At 43.2% G+C, this 19657-nt stretch overlaps 1 protein-coding gene across 2 annotated transcripts in view; it reads right to left on the bottom strand.

The window, feature by feature from the left end:
- The window catches only part of THOC5 (THO complex subunit 5), a 32786-nt gene extending 13965 nt beyond the window's left edge, over nucleotides 1–18821 (bottom strand). The window contains exons 1-11 of one of the 2 annotated variants that reach the window (XM_070763048.1): nucleotides 18590–18821; nucleotides 17178–17287; nucleotides 15438–15581; nucleotides 13959–14072; nucleotides 10830–10927; nucleotides 8336–8482; nucleotides 6111–6225; nucleotides 4075–4207; nucleotides 2897–2974; nucleotides 2614–2654; nucleotides 1456–1555 (exon numbers count right to left, since the gene is read on the bottom strand). In XM_070763048.1, coding sequence (XP_070619149.1) covers nucleotides 1456–1555; nucleotides 2614–2654; nucleotides 2897–2974; nucleotides 4075–4207; nucleotides 6111–6225; nucleotides 8336–8482; nucleotides 10830–10927; nucleotides 13959–14072; nucleotides 15438–15581; nucleotides 17178–17273 — 1066 coding nt within the window. In that variant the 5' untranslated portion in view covers nucleotides 17274–17287; nucleotides 18590–18821. Of the gene's footprint in view, nucleotides 1–1455; nucleotides 1556–2613; nucleotides 2655–2896; nucleotides 2975–4074; nucleotides 4208–6110; nucleotides 6226–8335; nucleotides 8483–10829; nucleotides 10928–13958; nucleotides 14073–15437; nucleotides 15582–17177; nucleotides 17288–18510 lie in introns of both variants that reach the window. The other variant, XM_070763047.1, reaches the window with a different exon arrangement.
- Between the last annotated feature and the right edge of the window lie 836 nt (nucleotides 18822–19657).

Below are 19657 nucleotides of genomic sequence, written 5' to 3'. Positions count from 1 at the left end.
AAAGATCGCACAGACTGACTACAAGCATAGACATGATGCTGTGGCACAGATGATCCACTGGAAATTATTATTATTATTATTATTATTATTATTATTATTATTATTATTATTATTATTATTTAGGGGTAGTGACTTCTGACAGTCTCCAAATGGGTGAACAGTGCAGTCAGGTGGTAGGGAAAGCGAGTAGAATGCTTGGCTGCATAGCTAGAGGTATCACAAGCAGAAAGAGGGAGATTGTGATCCCGCTGTATAGAGCGCTGGTGAGACCCCATTTGGAATAATACTGTGTCCAGTTCTGGAGACCTCGCCTACAAGAAGAGATGGATCAAATGGAACGGGTCCAAAGACGGGCCACAAAAATGGTGGAAGGTCTTAAGCATAAAACGTATCAGGAAAGACTTCATGAACTCAATCTGTATAGCCTGGAGGACAGAAGGCAAAGGGGGGACATGGTCGAAACATTTAAATATGTTCAAGGGTTAAATAAGGTCCAGGAGGGAAGTGTTTTTAATAGGAAAGTGAACACAAGAACAAGGAGACACAATCCGAGGTTAGTTGGGGGAAAGATCAAAAGCAACATGAGAAAATATTATTTGACTGAAAGAGTAGTAGATCCTTGGAACAAACTTCCAGCAGACGTGGTAGATAAATCCACAGTAACTGAATTTAAACATGCCTGGGATAAACATATATCCATCCTAAGATAAAATACAGAAAATAGTATAAGGGCAGACTAGATGGACCATGAGGTCCTTTTCTGCCGTCAGTCTTCTATGTTTCTATGTTTTCTTTGAGTTGGCTGAGGAATTATGCTCATAATTATGATCATAATCTCCCTCTTCCTGCTTGTTATACCTCTAGCTAGGCAGCCAAGCATCCTACTTGCTTTCCCTACCGCCTGACTGCACTGTTCACCCATTTTGAGACTGTCAGAAATCACTACCCCTAAATCCTTCTCTTCTGAAGTTTTTGCTAACACAGAACTGCCAATACAAGAGTCTATGTATGTATTTATTGTTGTTCCAATTTTGCAAAGTCCTTGAGTTTTCTAAAAGAGCATTCCGCTCCAATGACTCAACTCAACTCACCCCAATACAGCCCAACTTCACTCAACTCAACTCAACCCAATACAACCCAACTTCACTCAACTCAACTCAATACAACCCAACTTCACTCAACTCAACCCAACCCCACTGAGCCCAACCAAACCCAGCTCAACTTTATTCAACTTCTCAATTTAACTCAACTCAACCCAACTTAACCCAACCTAATTTAACTCAACTCCACCCAACTTAACCCAACCTAATTTAACTCAACTCAATTTAATTTAACTCAATTTCTCAACTCAACCTAACTCCACCCAACCCAACCCAACCCAACCCTACTAAACTAACTCCCAGATTGGGACCACACAGTGGCAATAAAAACCAATAAATCTTTTGATTTCCCCACCTTTACACTTCAGGTTGATGGTGACGGACAGGGGGTGCCTCTTGAGCACTTCTTTCCGTTTGTCATCCAGCTGCACCCCCAAAGTTGGTCGGCGACGTTTCTGCAGTGGGGAAGGGGGAAGAAAACCAAAATGTGTTGAATTCCATACAGCAGAGCTCCAGCGCAGACTTTGGGGTTGTGCTAGATGTCCTCTAAAACTCCCTTCCAGCGCCATTATTTATTGGCTTGCACGGTAAATGGACAGGGAGGCCCCAAACAGAAAACAGGAATCTGTTAAGAGGTGCAGAATGCAGCTGCGAGAGCAATCATGGGCTTTCCCAAATATGCCCACGTTACACCAACACTCCGCAGTCTGAATTGGTTGCCAATCAGTTTCCGGTCACAATTCAAAGTGTTGGTTATGACCTATAAAGCCCTTCATGGCACGGGACCAGATTATCTCAGGGACCACCTTCTGCTGCATGAATCCCAGCGACCAGTCAGGTCCCACAGAGTGGGTCTTCTCCAGGTCCCGTCAACCAAACAATGTCGCTTGGCAGGACCCAGAGGAAGAGCCTTCTCTGTGGCGGCCCCGGCCCTCTGGAAACAACTCCCCCCAGAGATTAGAATCGCCCCCACCCTCCTTGCCTTTCAAAAGTTGCTTAAAACCCACCTCTGTCGTCAGGCATGGGGGAATTGACATTTTTTCTCCCCCTAGGCTTATAAAATTTATGTATGGTATGCTAGTATGTATGATTGGTTTCTAAATTGGTTTTTTTTTAATTAATTAAAATATTAGATTTGTTTACATTGTATTATTATTGCTGTGAGCCGCCCCGAGTCTGCGGAGAGGGGCGGCATACAAATCTGATAAATAAATAAATAAATAAATAAATAAATACATAAATACATACATACATACATACATACATACATACATACATACATACATACTTTACCCCTAGGCCTTTACAATTTTATGCATGGTATGTCTGTATGTATGATTGGTTTTTATATAATGGGCTTTTAACTGTTTTTAGTATTGGATTTTGTTATATACTGTTTTATTGTTGTTGTTAGCCGCCCCGAGTCTGCGGAGAGGGGCGGCATATAAATCGAATAAATAAAAGGTGTTGGCAGCTATGCCACACACACACCCCAGCCCATTCCGGCCCTCACCGTAGTCTGCTCCTCCTCCACATCGGAATCGCTCTCATCGTCTAGAGAATACAAAACAAAACATTACAAGAGGAAAAACTCAACATCAGCTTCAACATCTCAAAGGCCCGCGTGGTTTGCTACTCATTCTGTTGGGAAAGGAGTTCGATGAGAGAGGAACTGATTTGGAAAAAACTACAAACTCTTACAGCCGCGTGCGGTGGTCAGATCAAAAGTGAGCAGAAACCCTAGCAATAAAGTAAGAATGGCGGAGGCCCCAGAACCGGCAAATGCCGGCGCTTACCTTGGGAGTCTTCGGGAGGCTTGCAAAGAGCTTTGGCTTCTTCTACATTTCCTTCAATGGCCACAGCCAGCTTCTTATCTGGGGGAGAGAAAGACACCTTCGATCCCCTGCCCTGCTAAGACCCCCTGAAGGTTGACCTAGGCACCTCCACCTTCTAAGAGTCTACGGAGAGGGGCAGCACACAAATCTAATAAATTGAAATGAATTGAAAGAGAGGAAACAATTGGTTTCCATGGGTGCCTCTGTCCGGCCCAGGTTGTCCGATGTCCCTCTCTCTGGCCCCAATTCAGCTTCCCCTAAGGCTCCCTTGGCATCGGCAGCTGAGGAGGCAACTCAAACCTGGTAAGATAACCTTTATTGTCGGGGTTTGTTTGTTTGTTTTAATGTGGGCACACTGGCACATTAAAATGAACTTCTGTTGTCTGCTCGTGAAAGTGTATAGATACACAACACACATACAGACACTCTATCTATCTATCTATCTATCTATCTATCTATCTATCTATCTATCTATCTATCTATCTACCTACCTACCTACCTACCTACCTACCTATGATCTCTTTCTGTCATCCATTTATCTACAGAACTATCTATCTTCTATTACAATCATCTATCATCTCCCTCTTCTATCCATTCTTCTCTCTCTCATCCATCCACCTACCCATTTACCTATCATGTCTCTCATCCATCTATCCATCTATCCACTTACCTATCATCTCTTATCCATCCATACATCTGTTATCTATCCATGTTATCTATATTATCTAACCTAATCTATGTATCTATCTATGTATCTATCTATGTATCTATCTATGTATCTATCTATCTATCATCACTCTCTCATCTATCATCTCTCTCTTCTATCCATCCTTCCCTCTCTTATCCATCCATTCTTCTATACACATACATACACATAGACACACACAGTCACCGACCTACACAAGTTCATTTAGTGGCCCCACGTGGTTGGTAAATCACCCCGTCTGAGCCCTAGTCTAGCAAGATGCCCACATCCAGGCTAGGAATCCTGGAGAAGAAACGGAAGTCAACCAGGCAGCCCCGCGCGGTGGGTACACCTCCATTTAAGCATTGGCTTCAATGCTGCAAAGAGTGACCGGACCCTGCTTTTCCTTCAGTGGCGGTGGAGTGGGGGAAGTGGCCACCTCCGGGCTGCTCACCACAGGCCTGGCCGTAGGCGCTGGCTTGGACAAAGAGGACGTAGAGCGGGGACGGAAGATGCCTGGCGGTTTCATGCTGCTTGTGAACTTGGTCGAAAGGCATGGCGAAGTACTCCTGGACCGGAAGAGAGGCCTGGGAGGAAACAGGAAGAGGAAACAAAAGGTCATCTTGCAGGGGGTTTTAAAATTTATTTATTTCATTTATTAGAAACATAGAAGACTGACGGCAGAAAAAGACCTCATGGCCCATCGAGTCTGCCCTTATACTATTTCCTGTATTTTATCTTAGGATGGATCTATGTTTATCCCAGGCATGTTTAAATTCGGTTACTATGGATTGACCAACCACGTCTGCTGGAAGTTTGTTCCAAGGATCTACTACTCTTTCAGTGAAATAATATTTTCTCATGTTGCTTTTGATCTTTCCCCCAACTAACTTCAGATTGTGCCCCCTTGTTCTTGTGTTCACTTTCCTATTAAAAACACTTCCCTCCTGGACCTTACTTAACCCTTTAACATATTTAAATGTTTCGATCGTGTCCCCACTTTCCCTTCTGTCCTCCAGACTAGACAGATTGACTCCATTGAGTCTTTCCTGATACGTTTTATGCTTAAGATTGGATTTATATGCAGCCCCTCTTCGGGGACGTGGGGCGGTTATCAGCAAGGAAGAAATAAGTAGAACCGGAGGCAGATTATAAATGGCAGTGGCAGCCGGCTTGGGGAATTCTGGCAGTTGAAGTTCACAGGTTGTCAACGTTAGATGCCCCCGTGCCAAACTGAAATGGGTCAGTTGGCCTCAAAATGAACTGTGGGGGGCTGTTGGCTGCCGGCTCCTCCAGAGGCGATGTTGGAGTCGGGGTCAGCATCAGGGCAACCTGAGAGCTCCGGGGGGAAGAAGGAATGGAGCAGGCAGAAAGAGAGAGAGGCAGAGCCTGGGCTGTCCGTCAGGCCTCAGATGGAGAATCAACAGCCCACCAGGTCTGGAGGTGGCTGATGAGGAAGAGGATGAACAGCCGTGTCCTGTGCCCGATGCATAGAAGACAGAGGAGAGGAGAGCAATGGAAATCTATAGGCTGGACCTCGGGACGGAAGAGCTACTGCTGCTGCTAGCGAAACCCCACCCCACCTCTGGGGATAAAAGACAGGAGGTGGAGATGAATTTATTATTATTATTATTATTATTATTAATAATAATAATAATAATTAGATTTGTATGCCGCCCCTCTCCGGAGACTCGGAGCGGCTCACAACAATAAAACACAGTACAAATCCAAAAAGGCAGGAGGTGGAGATGAATAGATTATTATTATTATTATTATTATTATTATTATTATTAATAATAATAATAATAATTAGATTTGTATGCCGCCCCTCTCCGGAGACTCGGAGCGACTCACAACAATAAAACACAATACAAATCCAAAAGGCAGGAGGTGGAGATGAATAGATTATGATTAATAATAATAATAATAATAATAATAATAATAATAATAATAATAATAATAATAATATTTGTATGCCGCCCCTCTCCGGAGACTCGGAGCGGCTCACAACAATAAAACACAGTACAAATCCAATGATTAAAAACAGTTTAAGACCCTTAATATAAAAACAATCATATCTCCCAGACAAACGGTGCATAAAATAATATTTTAAAAATATCTCACTGTATAATATGTAAATAAATATTTCGCTCTTGGGTTAAAATGGTTTATACAAGAAACACCCCCGATTGGTGGTGGGGTACGAATGTTCGTCTGACGGTGGGCACAACCACTGAGCACTTGTTGTATGTTGTGTGTGTGTTTTTATATTATAAAATCAATAAAAATATATATATTTTTTTTAAAAAAACTTCAGAGGGTTTGCCGAGACAGAAGCGAATCCGAGACAGAACGCAAACCAAGCCGCCTTATGCGACAGGGGTGCCAACAACCCATCCAGAATTAACAAGATAACATAAATTATAAATCATACAGTATAAATAAATACAAGATGTATATAAATAAAGACTGGAGGGCAAAGGTCCATGCCTGCATAATGCTGTTAAGCCGAGGCTGGAGATTGCTTAGATATTCTTTCTTCACTTCTATTTCTTTGAGGATCTTCTCTTTGTTGGCTAAGCTTTCTTCGAATTTCTCTGCCAGCCTTTAGGAAAAAAAAAAAGAGAGAGAGAAATACAATTACAAAAATAATCCTCAATATTGCTTTTGACTTGATTTGCAGGCGGTTTGTTTTTTTATGCAAACGAAAGCGTTGAAATAGCAGAATAAACAGGCAGCATGGATGACACAGGGCAGTATAGAAAGAGAGGATGGTATGTATGTATATATGTGTGTTTATATATGTATGTACAGGGGCTGGACAAAAAAATGGAAACACTTGGCTTTTTGGCATCATAATGTTTGAACATGTTCAAATCAATCAAAACTTGACATATTTTAATGGTTTTTTAAAAAAATTCTGTTACAGTGTTCCCTCGATTTTCGCGGGGGATGCGTTCCGAGACTTCCCGCGAAAGTCGAATTTCCGCGAAGTAGAGATGCGGAAGTAAATACACTATTTTTGGCTATGAACAGTGTCACAAGCCTTCCCTTAACACTTTAAACCCCTAAATTACCATTTCCCATTCCCTTAACAACCATTTAGATTATTACTCACCATGTTTATTTATTAAAGTTTATTTTTAAAAAATGTTTTTTAAAGGCAGACGAAAGTTTGGCAATGACATATGATGTCATCGGGCGGGAAAACCTGTGGTATAGGGGGGGAAACCGCGAAGTATTTTTTAATTAATATTTTAGAAAATCCATGGTATAGACGTTTCGCGAAGTTCGAACCCACGGAAATCGAGGGAACAATGTATTTCATGGTTTTTTTAACTACCTTTTTTTTTACAGAAATTTAAGGAAATTGGTTATAACCTTCTAGAAACGGCAGCCCTCTCAGACTTTCAAAGAGTCCAAATTGTTGGTGCTCGAATGGCAGGCGCTAGTGTAACAGAAAGTGCCCGAATGTTTGGTGCTTCAAGAGGCCATGTCTCAAAAGTCATGACTGCTTTTGAAAGAGAAGGGAAAACGTCCTCAGCCAAGCACAGGTCTGGTCGAAAGTCGAAGTGGTCTGAGAGAGAGACCGTCGGACTCTAAAGCGAATGGTCAGAGCGGATCGCAAGACCGCAGCTCCTTAAATCACTGCAGAGCTCAATAGACACGTACGGAACCCAGTTTCCACAAAAACTGTTCGAAGGGAGCTTCACCCATCTGGATTCCACGTAAGAGCTGCAAGGTGTTTCCGTTTTTTTGTCCATCCCCTGTATGTATGTATGTATGTATGTACTGTATACCTTTTGTAGCCAGCTTTTAAGTGCCTAATCCACTTTGGCTAATTTATAAGACAAATGTGGCAACCTCCTTTCCCTAATAGTATCAAACTGACTATAGACCTCACACCTTATGGATTGTAATTTTAGTAGTATTGGCAATGCATAATAGATAGATTGGATTTTATCATGGATTTTAGAAACATAGAAGACTGACGGCAGAAAAAGACCTCACGATCCATCTAGTCTGCCCTTATACTATTTCCTGTATTTTTATTTTAGGATGGGTATATGTTTATCCCAGGCATGTTTAAATTCAGTTACTGTGGATTTACCAACCACGTCTGCTGGAAGTTTGTTCCAAGGATCTACTACTCTTTCAGTCAAATAATATTTTCTCATGTTGCTTTTGATCTTTCCCCCAACTAACTTCAGATTGTGTCCCCTTGTTCTTGTGTTCACTTTCCTATTAAAAACACTTCCCTGCTGAACCTTATTTAACCCTTTAACATATTTAAATGTTTCGATCATGTCCCCCCTTTTCCTTCTGTCCTCCAGACTATACAGATTGAGTTCATTAAGTCTTTTATCTGCTATTTATCATTTTTATTTATTAGATTTGTATGCCGCCCCTCTCTATAGACTCGGGGCAGCTAACAACAGTAATAAAACAACATATAACAAATCTAATATTTAAAACAACTAAAAACCCTTATTAAAAACCAAACATACACACAAATATACCATGCATAAATTGTATAGGCCTGGGGGTGTGTGAATATCTCAATTCCCCCATGCCTGAGGACAGAGGTGAGTTTTGAGGAGCTTACGACTACAACTTTTGGTTGTGTATTCACGGAGTGTTTTCATTTGTTTTGGTCTATGGCTAATAATAACAAATTGAATTGAATGGATGGTTTGAGGACCGGCTCGAGGTACCGTTTCCGCTGTTCCAGTTCCCAGTCGAGGCGGGAGAGGGTCTGCTCGTGAGGGTCGTTGAGAGTAATGTCCAATTTGCTGATTTCTGCAGGGGCTTCCTTATAAAACTCTTCCACGCTCACCAACTCAATCTCCTCGTGCTTGGACCTGTGCCAAGGGGCAGAAAGGAGATGGACGGCTTTAAAAACAAAAGTCTCCGTTTCACTCCCAAGAAATAACAGCCGTAACTGTATTTTATTTATTTATTTATTTGTTAGATTTGTATGCCGCCCCTTTCCGTGGACTCAGGGCGGCTCACAACACAATAAAACAATTCATGACAAATCTAATAATATACAATTTAAAATTTAGAATAGTTTAAAAAACCCATTTTTAAGCAGACATACCTACAAACATACCATACATAAATTATATAGGCCCGGGGGAAATATCTCAGTTCCCCCATGCCTGACGACAAAGGTGGGTTTTGAGGAGTTTGCGAAAGGCAAGGAGGGTAGGGGCAGTTCTAATCTCTGGGGGGAGCTGGTTCCAGAGAGTCGGGGCCACCACAGAGAAGGCTCTTCCCCTGGGGCCCGCCAAACGACATTGTTTAGTTGACGGGACCCGGAGAAGGCCAACTCTGTGGGACCTAATCGGTCGCTGGGATTCGTGCGGCAGAAGGCGGTCCCGGAGGTATTCTGGTCCGATGCCATGAAGGGCTTTATAGGTCATAACCAACACTTTGAATTGTGACCGGAAATTGATCGGCAACCAATGCAGACTGCGGAGTGTTGGTGTAATATGGGCATATTTGGGAAAGCCCATGATTGCTCTCGCAGCTGCATTCTGCACGATCTGAAGTTTCCGAACACTTTTCAAAGGTAGCCCTATGTAGAGAGCGTTACAATAGTCGAACCTCGAGGTGATGAGGGCATGAGTGACTGTGAGCAATGAGTCCCGGTCCAAATAGGGCCGCAACAGGTGCACCAGGTGAACCTGGGCAAACGCCCCCCTCGCCACAGCTGAAAGATGGTTCTCTAATGTGAGCTGTGGATCGAGGAGGATACCCAAGTTGCGGACCCTCTCTGAGGGGGTCAATAATTCTCCCCCCCCCCCCAGGGTGATGGAAGGACAGATGGAATTGTCCTTGGGAGGCAAAACCCACAGCCACTCCGTCTTATCCGGGTTGAGCTTGAGTCTGTTGACACCCATCCAGGCCCCAACAGCTTCCAGGCACCGGCACATCACTTCCACTGCTTCGTTGATTGGACATGGGGTGGAGATGTAAAGCTGGGTATCATCAGTGTACTGATGATACCTCACCCCATGCCCATGGATGATCTCACCTATTATTATTATTATTATTATTATTATTATTATTTATTAAATTTGTATGCCGCCCCTCTCCATAGACTCGGGGCGGCTCGCAACAATAGTGGTAAAACAATGTAATACAAATCTAATAATTTAAACTAAAAACCCATAATTTAAAAACATGCACACAACACACCATACGTAAACAATATAGGCCTGGGGAAGTTATTCCCTCCCTCCATCACAAACGTTAAGTTTAAGTTTTATTAGATTTGTATGCCGCCCCTCTCCGAAGACTCGGGGCGGCTCACAACAACAGCAATACAACATACAAAGTACAAATCCAATATAAGTTAAAAGCAATTTAAAACCCATAAATATTAAAAAATGATCATTGCTACACAATCACACCGTTCTCATATACTGTATTACATTCAGAAAAAGGTGGTGCTGGGGGGGGACGACAAGATAATTATTCCCCCCAGGCCTGGCGACATAAACCACCTAAGGTTTATACAGTATACTGCTTCACCGAGCTCGGCAGCCCTCTCTAAGCAGTTTAGAGAGCCAGTGTCCTGCCCCCCAACAATCTGGGTCCTCATTTTACTGATCACGGAAGGATGGAAGGCTGAGTCGAAGGAAGGGAGGAAGGAAGGAGAGATGGAGGAAAGAGAGATGGAGGGGAGGGAAGGAAAGGGAAGGAATAGCAATAGCATTTAGACTTGTATACTGCTTCTTAATGCTTTTACAGCCATCTCTAACTGGTCTACAGCAGTGTTTCCCAACCTTGGCAACTTGAAGATATCTGGATTTCAACTCCCAGAATTCCCCAGCCAGCATTTGCTGGCTGGGGAATTCTGGGAGTTGAAGTCCAAATACCTTCAAGTTGAAGGAGAGATGGAGGGGAGGGAAGGAATAGCAATAGCATTTAGACTTATATACCGCTTCCTAGTGCTTTTACAGCCCTCTCCAAGCGGTTTACAGAATCAGCCTCTTGCCCCCATCAATCTGGGTCCTCATTTGACCCACCTCGAACGGATGGAAGGCTGAGTGGAAGGAAGGAAGGGAGGGAGGGAGGGAAGGAAGGAAGGAAGGAGAAGGAAGGAAGGAGAAGGAAGGAAGGAAGGAAGGAAGGAAGGAAGGAAGGAAGGAAGGAAGGAAGGAAGGAAGGAAGGAAGGAAGGAAGGAAGGAAGAACTTACTTGAACTCCAAACACTTTGTGATCTCCTTCTGCAAATGCATCACTTCGTAGAGTAAATTTTGGAGCTGGAGGTGGTAAGCATCCACTTTCTGTTTCGCCTGCATCCAGAACAGAAACAAGAGGCCGACGTTGCCACATTAAAGATCGAAATTCCGCAAACTTTTTGGATTAGTGGCACACGGGCGGGGGGGGAGGAGGGAATGGTTTTGTGGGAGGATGTTAGTACTATGTACAAAACAGTTGGTTTGGCAACACAGTGTATATCAACAAGCTAACAGTGAATGTTTGTTTGCCTTGAAGTATTATGGCTTTAAGAGGTAGTGTTGCAAATTGCCACTAGAGGGAGCCAGAAAGCATGATTCTCTCTCTCTGCACTTTTTGCTGATTCACTGAGACTGATGTAGTAAGATCTGTGTTAGTTTGATGTATTTGTAAGCTGTAAGACAAAGACAGACTGGCAATATTATTATTGTGTTGAGAGATATTGACTGATTTGCCCAAATAAATTTTGTTATAATTCTATTTAATTTTTGGAAGAAGGGTTTTTTCCCAAAGTAATTGGGATTGTTCTAAATAAATATAGTATTTTATGTAGAATAGACACTTTAATTACTGATATCCTTCCAATAAGTGAGATGGGTAGTTTGTTCCATTTTTCTAATTTTATTTTTATATTTCTTTCATCAAGACTGTATAGTTGTCTTCTTTAATTGTTATTGCCCTTGGTGACAGTTTTATACCTAGGTATTTAACTCTTTTTACAATTTGTAATTCTAATTTATTTTCTTATATTTGCTTTTCTTTATTAGTTAATTTTTTTGTTTATTAATTTTTAATCCTGCTACTTTGCCAAATTTAGCAATTTAATTTAATAATTTTTTGCCAGATTCATTGGGATCTTCTATGTTGAATACCAAATCATCGGATATTGACTGATTTGAATGTGTATGACCGGACTGTTTAACTTGATTGTGCTATTTCTACAGTAAACATTATTTTATACCCTTTAATGTATCTGTCTTGTATGAATGAATAATTACTCCAATCTCCTGAAGAGCCGGGGTGGCGCAGCAGGTAGAGTGCTGTACTGCAGGCCACTGAAGCTGACTGCAGATCTCAAGGTCAGCAGTTCAAATCTCATCACCGGCTCAAAGTTGACTCAGCCTTCCATCCTTCCGTCAAATGAGGACCCGGATTGTGGGGGCAATAGGCTGGCTCTGTTAAAAAGTGCTATTGCTAACATGTTGTAAGCCGCCCTGAGTCTAAGGAGAAGGGCGGCATAAAAACCGAATAAATAAATAAATAAATAAATAAAATATCTGCTGGAATCCCACATTTTCCTTGATAACTGAAGGGTTGAGTTGGGTTTGCAATAGTTGGGGTGAGACCACATTTGGAGTCCTGTGTACAGTTCTGGTCACCCCACCTCAAGAATGACGTAATGGAACTGGAAAAGGTGCAAAAAAGGGCAACAAGAATGACCAAGGAAATGGAGCCCCCTCCCTTATGAAACCAGGTTGCAACGCCTTGGTCTCTTCAGCCTTGAAAGATGGCATTTAAGGGGTGACTTGATCGAAGGGTATAAAATCACGCATGGGATAGAAAAGGCGGATGGAGAAAAATTCTTTTCTCTATCACACAATACTAAGACGAGGGGCCACTCCGTAAAGCTCATAGGTAAAAAAGTGAGGACAAATAAAGGGAAATATTTCTCCCATTGGTGGAATTCCCTTCCAGAAGAGGTCATGACAGCTATCAGCCTGGATCGCTTCAAGGCAGGATTGGACAGATTCATGGATGCCAAGTGTATCATAGGTGGTTACTGAAACGGATGACCAAGTGCCACCTCTATGATGATACCCAGCTTTACATCTCCACCCCATGTCCAATCAACGAAGCAGTGGAAGTGATGTGCCGGTGTCTGGAGGCTGTTGGGGTCTGGATGGGTGTCAACAGACTCAAACTCAACCCGGATAAGACGGAGTGGCTGTGGATTCTGCCTCCCAAGGACAATCCAATCTGTCCGTCCATCACCCTGGGGGGGGGGAATTATTGACCCCCTCGGAGAGGGTCCGCAACTTGGGCATCCTCCTCGATCCACAGCTCACATTAGAGAACCATCTTTCAGCTGTGGCGAGGGGGGCGTTTGCCCAGGTTTGCCTGGTGCACCAGTTGCGACCCTATCTGGACTGGGACTCACTGCTCACAGTCACTCATGCCCTCATCACCTCGAGGTTCGACTACTGTAATGCACTCTACATGGGGCTACCTTTGAAAAGTGTTCGGAAACTTCAGATCGTGCAGAATGCAGCTGCGAGAGCAGTCATGGGCCTACCTAGGTATGCCCATGTTTCACCAACACTCCGCAGTGTGCATTGGTTGCCGATCAATTTCCGGTCACAATTCAAAGTGTTGGTTATGACCTTTAAAGCCTTTCATGGCATTGGACCAGAGTATCTCCGAGACCGCCTTCTGCTGCACGAATCCCAGCGACCGATTAGGTCCCACAGAGTGGGCCTTCTCCGGGTCCCGTCAACTAAACAATGTCGGTTGGCGGGCCCCAGGGGAAGAGCCTTCTCTGTGGCAGCCCAGACTTTCTGGAACCAGCTCCCCCCAGAGATTAGAACTGCCCCTACTCTCCTTGCCTTTCGTAAGCTCCTTAAAACCCACCTTTGTTGTCAGGCATGGGGGAACTGAGACATCTCCCCCGGGCATATACAATTTATGCATGGTATGTTTGTATGTATGTTTGCTTAGTAAATGGGGTTTTTTAAATATTTTAAATTATAATTATTAGATTTGTCATGAACTGTTTTATTGTGTTGTGAGCCGGCCCGAGTCTGCGGAGAGGGGCGGCATACAAATATAAATAAATAAATAATAAAATAAATAAATAAATAAATAATAAAATAAATAAATAATAAAATAAATAAAAATAATAAATAAAACCCGAACTAAGAACAATCTACATATATATATATGTGTGTGTGTGTGTATGTGTGTGTGTGTGTGTTGGTTGAGGCAGGCAGGGTTCCCTCGGGTCCTATTTGTTGGGGGGTCAAGGGAAAGGGAGGGTTTATTCCACCCTTAGCTACTACGTCTTTCTCATTCTTTAAGACTTGGCCTCACCTCGTGCGTCTGGTCCCGTCCCTTCTTCAGCCGAATGTGAGCCAAGCGGTTGAGCTTCTTCAGGGTCATGAAGTGGACGCAGCTCTGGATCCGTCGCTCTTTGATCTCCGCCGCCTGGAAAAGAGAAACGGGCGTGGATTGACCGGAGGATCCCGTTGCGTGGATTCGGAAGCCCAAGGCCGCGTAGGGGTCAACTTGTACGCAGAGCTGGGCTGCACAATGGTTATAGTCCTTCAGCTGACTGCTAGCTGTAGTTCAGCAGTTCGAATCTCACCACCAGCTCAAGGTTGACTCAGCCTTCCATCCTTCCAAGGTGGGTCAAATGAGGACCCAGATGGTTGGGGGCAAGAGGTTGTTTCTGTAAACCGCTTAGAGAGGGCTGGAAAAGCACTGGGAAGCGGTATATAAATCTAAGTGCTATTTCTATTCCTCCCTCCCTCCCTCCCTGAAGGTTGACTCAGCCTCCCATCCTTCCCAGGTGGGCAAAAGAAGGACCCAGATTGTTTAGGGCAAGGTGCTGAGTTTGTAAACTGCTTAGAGAGGGCTGTAGAAGCACCGCAAAGCAGTATATAAGTCTTTAAGTGCAATTGCTATTGTTATAAGCAAGTCACATTTCTGAAATTCAAATAAGGACCCAGATTGTTGTGGAGCAAGAGGCTGACCCTATAAACCGCTTAGAGAGGGCTGTAAAGCAATATGAAGTGGTATATAAGTCTAAGAGCTATTGCTCTTCCTTCCTTTCCTCCCTCCCTCCCCCCTTCCTTCCCTCCCTGACTTAAGCCTTCCATCCTTCCAAAGTGGGTCAAATGAGGACCCAGATTGTTGGGGGCAATAGGCTGATTCTGTAAACCGCTTAGAGAGGCCTGGAAAAGCACTGGGGAGCGGTATATAAATCTAAGTGCTATTTCTATTCCTCCCTTCCTCCCTCCCTGACTCAAGGTTGACTCAGCCTCCCATCCTTCCCAGGTGGGCAAAAGGAGGACCCAGATTGTTTAGGGCAAGATGCTGACTTTGTAATCTGCTTAGAGAGGGCTGTAAAAGCACTGCAAAGCGGTATATAAGTCTCCAAGTGCTATTGCTATTGTTATAAGCAAGTCACATTTCTGAAATTCAAGACGCTGACCCCATAAACCACTTAGAGAGGGCTGTAAAGCAATGTGAAGTGGTATATAAATCTAAGTGCTATTGCCCTTCCTTCCTTGCTTCCCTCCCTCGTTCCCTTCCTGACTCAAGCCTTCCCTCCTTCCGAGGTGGGTCAAATGAGGACCCAGATTGTTGGGGGCAAGAGGCTGACCCTATAAGCCGCTTAGAGAGGGCTGTAAAAGCACTATTAAGTGGTGTTTAGGCTGGTTTGAGAGAGAGAGAGAGAGGAACTAAGGTGATGAAGATCAATGAGTACAGTATTTTGAGGACTTCTGGTATTTCCTCGAGGTGAGACCGGGGGGGAGGACCTGCTTGATGACACCCAGTGTGACTTACACTGTCTTTGTGACCTTTGCTCTTCAGTTCCTGGATCTCCGCCATTAGGGTTTGAAGATCCTGGCAAGTTTGTTTGTAAAGTTCGTAATCTCGGTTGGGGTCCCGCAGTTCCACCTCGGCCTCTTCACTGTAGTACCTGGCATCCTACGGAAAGGAACGGAGGTGTGTTTGTGTGTGTGTGTGGCTGCTGAACCTGGCACGCAGTTGTCACCTCGACACACAACCGCTGCAGAGGAAAATGCCTCTTTTCGTTCTTGCTGCATTGTTCTTTTTTTCTTTCAATAATTTTTATTTGGTTATTTACATTTTTTTTTTAAAAGCCACACGAAAGAAAATGTACATACAATTAAACAAAACCAAACAATACAATAACATATGTACAACTACATTATATAGCCTCTAAGGTTATCATATGCAACAATTTGTATTGACATTAAATTCTTCCTTATGTAATTTCTACAATTAACATAATTTAATTCTATGATATTTGTCATTTAACACATTTCATTTTTTACTTCATAGACGTAGCTATATTAGAATCGTAGATATACTCCTAAATTCAATATTTACAGATTTATTTTGTTTCCTCTTTTCAAGCCAATCGTAAAATGTGTTCCAAATTTCATAATATTCCGAATCCCCCTTTTCATTTCATCCCATTGTCATTTGCAGTATTATATTGTTTTTTATTATTGTTGTGAGCCGCCCTGAGTCCTTGGAGAGGGGCGGCATACAAATCTAATAAATTATTATTATTATTATTTTATCTAATTCACCACAATCAACAATTTTCTTAATTATTATATACTGATAAAAAATAAATAAAGGGAGCACTCAAATAACACATCCTAGATCTGAATGAATGGAATATTCTCATTGAATACTTTGTTCTGTACAAAGTTGAATGTGCACAACAGCATGTGAAATTGATGGTCCATCAGTGTTTCTTCCTAAGTGGACAGTTTGATTTCACAGAAGTTTGATTTACTTGGATTTATATGGTGTTGTTTTAAGTGTTCCCTTTATTTTTTTGAGCAGTGTAGAAACATAGAAGACTGACGGCAGAAAAAGACCTCATGGTCCATCTAGTCTGCCCTTATACTATTTTTTTGTATTTTATCTTAGGATGGATATATGTTTATCCCAGGCATGTTTCAATTCAGTTCCTGTGGATTTACCAACCACGTCTGCTGGAAGTTTGTTCCAAGGATCTACTACTCTTTCAGTCAAATAATATTTTCTCATGTTGCTTTTGATCTTTCCCCCAACTAACCTCAGATTGTGTCCCCTTGTTCTTGTGTTCACTTTCCTATTAAAAACACTTCCCTCCTGGACCTTATTTAACCCTTTGACATATTTAAATGTTTTGATCATGTCCCCCCTTCTCCTTCTGTCCTCCAGACTCTACAGATTGAGTTCATGAAGTCTTTCCTGATACGTTTTATGCTTAAGACCTTCCACCATTCTTGTAGCCCGTGTACTTTCTGTTGGTCCATCTTTTTGTCTCCAGTATTGGGGCAAGGCTAATTCTAGCTGCATCTTACTGTATTGTGCTAGGAACAAAACCTCCACCATTAAAGCAGGTGCGGTTTCAGGTTTAATAAGCAGCTTGGTTGTTAAGGTTGGATCTCTGGGTGGTCCCTCTTCCTCCAGCTGTGCTCTTCATCAACTGCAGCAGCAGATTCCTCCACAACTCCCACTCCCCAGCTTTTGCCAGGATTCCTCCTGTGCACTTTTTACCTGGTCAACCTCCGACCTGCTCCGCTTGCCTTCCTGTGGCCCGCCATCCATACGAATGACCTTTGGTTTTCGCTTCTTGCTGGATTCGGAGGACATTTCCTTTAGCTTTCCTGGGGGGAGAAGGAGAAAATCAGAACCGATAGGTAGAGGAGCAATCAATCAAAATTATTATTAGAATTTTAACCCGCCTCTTTTTTTGTTTCATACTTTTTATAGAAATGGGACTAGAACTCTCGATCTTCTGGTGGTAGGCTCAAAGTCACCCAATTGGCTTGACATGCCTAAAGTGGGACTAGAACTCCCAGGGTCCTGGTGATTGACAGGAAGTCGCCCAATTGACTTTATATGCCGGAGGCGGGATTAGAACTCCCAGTCTCCTGGTGATTGGCAGGAAGTCGCCCAGCTGGCTTTGTATAAGGCGGGACTAGAACTCTCAATCTCTTGGTGATTAACAGGAAGTTGCCCAGCTGGCTTTGTATAAGGCGGGACTAGAACTCCCAGTCTCCTGGTGATTGGTTCTTAGTCACCCAATTGGCTTGATATGCCTAAGGCGGAACTAGACCTCCCAGTCCCCTGGTGATTGGCAGGAAGTCACCCAGCTGGCTTTGTATAAGGCGGGACTAGAACTCCCAGTCTCCTGGTGATTGGTCCTTAGTCACCCATTTGGCTTGATATGCCTAAAGCAGGACTAGAACTCCCAGTCCCCTGGTGATTGGCAGGAAGTCGCCCAGCTGGCTTTGTATAAGGCGGGACTAGAACTCCCAGTCTCCTGGTGATTGGCAGGAAGTCGCCCAGCTGGCTTTGTATAAGGCGGGACTAGAACTCCCAGTCTCCTGGTGATTGGCAGGAAGTCGCCCAGCTGGCTTTGTATAAGGCGGGACTAAAACTCCCAGTCTCCTGGTGATTGGCAGGAAGTCGCCCAGCTGGCTTTGCATAAGGCGGGACTAGAACTCCCAGTCTCCTGGTGATTGGCAGGAAGTCGCCCAGCTGGCTTTGTATAAGGCGGGACTAGAGCTCCCAGTCTCCTGGTGATTGGCCCAAAGTCACCCAATTGGCTTGATATGCCGAAGGCCTCACTAGTACACCAAACCTGGTTGTCTACGAAGCTGATCGCTTGCTCGATTTCAGCGCAAGCGACTCGCCTTTTGGCGCTTCCCGCCGTCGGGCTGATCCTACCTGGCGACGCGCAACCGCTGCCCCACCGACCCCGCTGGGAAACTCCCCCTGTACATAGCCAGAGGGCCCCTTCCCCGAGGGCCAGCCGAGCTCATCGCATCCGGGAGCCTCTCTACCGGGCTCTAGCGGCCTCTCCAGCCCGAGAAAGCGGCCTCACCTCCAGCCGACGTTCTTTGACCACCACAGCTCGTTCTCCGCCGCCCTCGCCCCTCGTAACCGCGACAAGAAAGGCTCACCCGGAAGTAGATCCCGGGGTGGAAAGTCCTCTCGTGCGGCTGGAGCGTCGCGTCGGCTCCCTTCCGTTCCTGGTGGTAGGGAAACGGGACCAGTGGGATTGCTAGAGTGTCGCGTCGGAAAACGGGGCCAGTGAGATTCGTCTCGAGCGGCTAGAGCGTCGCGTCGGCTCTCTTCCGCCTCTAGTGGTAGATAGCGGAAAAAGGCGCTCCGGTGCTTGATTCTGTGGAGCTGCTTTACGCGACTTGTTTGTGCAGCTGCCTTTATCTATTTTACTTGGTCACGTGACCTGTGCGACCCAGTGATTCTCAAGCTTCTAAATATGTATAGAATTTATATACAGTATCTACATAAATATTTATTTAATTGGATTTGTGTGCCGCCCCTCTCCAAGGACTCTGTTCTATTCTGATATATTCTATATATACATTCTGTATTCTATTCTAATTCTATTCTATTCTAATAAATTCTATATTCAACATATATTCTATATTCTATTCTGTTCTGTTCTATTATACTCAACTCTACTCTTATTTCCTATGCTATCTTATTCTTCTATTCTAATATATAGATGTGGATATATATTCTCCTATTCTATTCTATTTCTATTCTAGTCTAGTCTACAGAGAGGGGCGGCATACAAATCCAATTAATAATAATAATAATAATAATAATAATAATAATAATAATTTTCTATATTTTCTATATTCTATTCTGTTCTGTTCTATTATACTTTACTCTTATTTCCTATGCTATCTTATTCTTCTATTCTAATATATTATATAGATATAGATATATATTCTCCTATTCTATTTCTATTCTATTCTAGTCTACAGAGAGGGGCGGCATACAAATCCAATTAATAATAATAATAATAATAATAATAATAATAATAATAATAATAATAATTTCTATATTTTCTATATTCTATTCTGTTCTGTTCTATTATACTCAACTCTACTCTTATTTCCTATGCTATCTTATTCTTCTATTCTAATTCTATTCTAATATATTATATAGATATAGATATAGATATAGATATATTCTCCTATTCTATTCTATTTCTATTC

Source organism: Erythrolamprus reginae, chromosome 10, assembly GCF_031021105.1.
Source record: "Erythrolamprus reginae isolate rEryReg1 chromosome 10, rEryReg1.hap1, whole genome shotgun sequence".
Taxonomy (NCBI): domain Eukaryota; kingdom Metazoa; phylum Chordata; class Lepidosauria; order Squamata; family Dipsadidae; genus Erythrolamprus; species Erythrolamprus reginae.
This window is presented reverse-complemented; position numbering and strand designations above follow the sequence as displayed.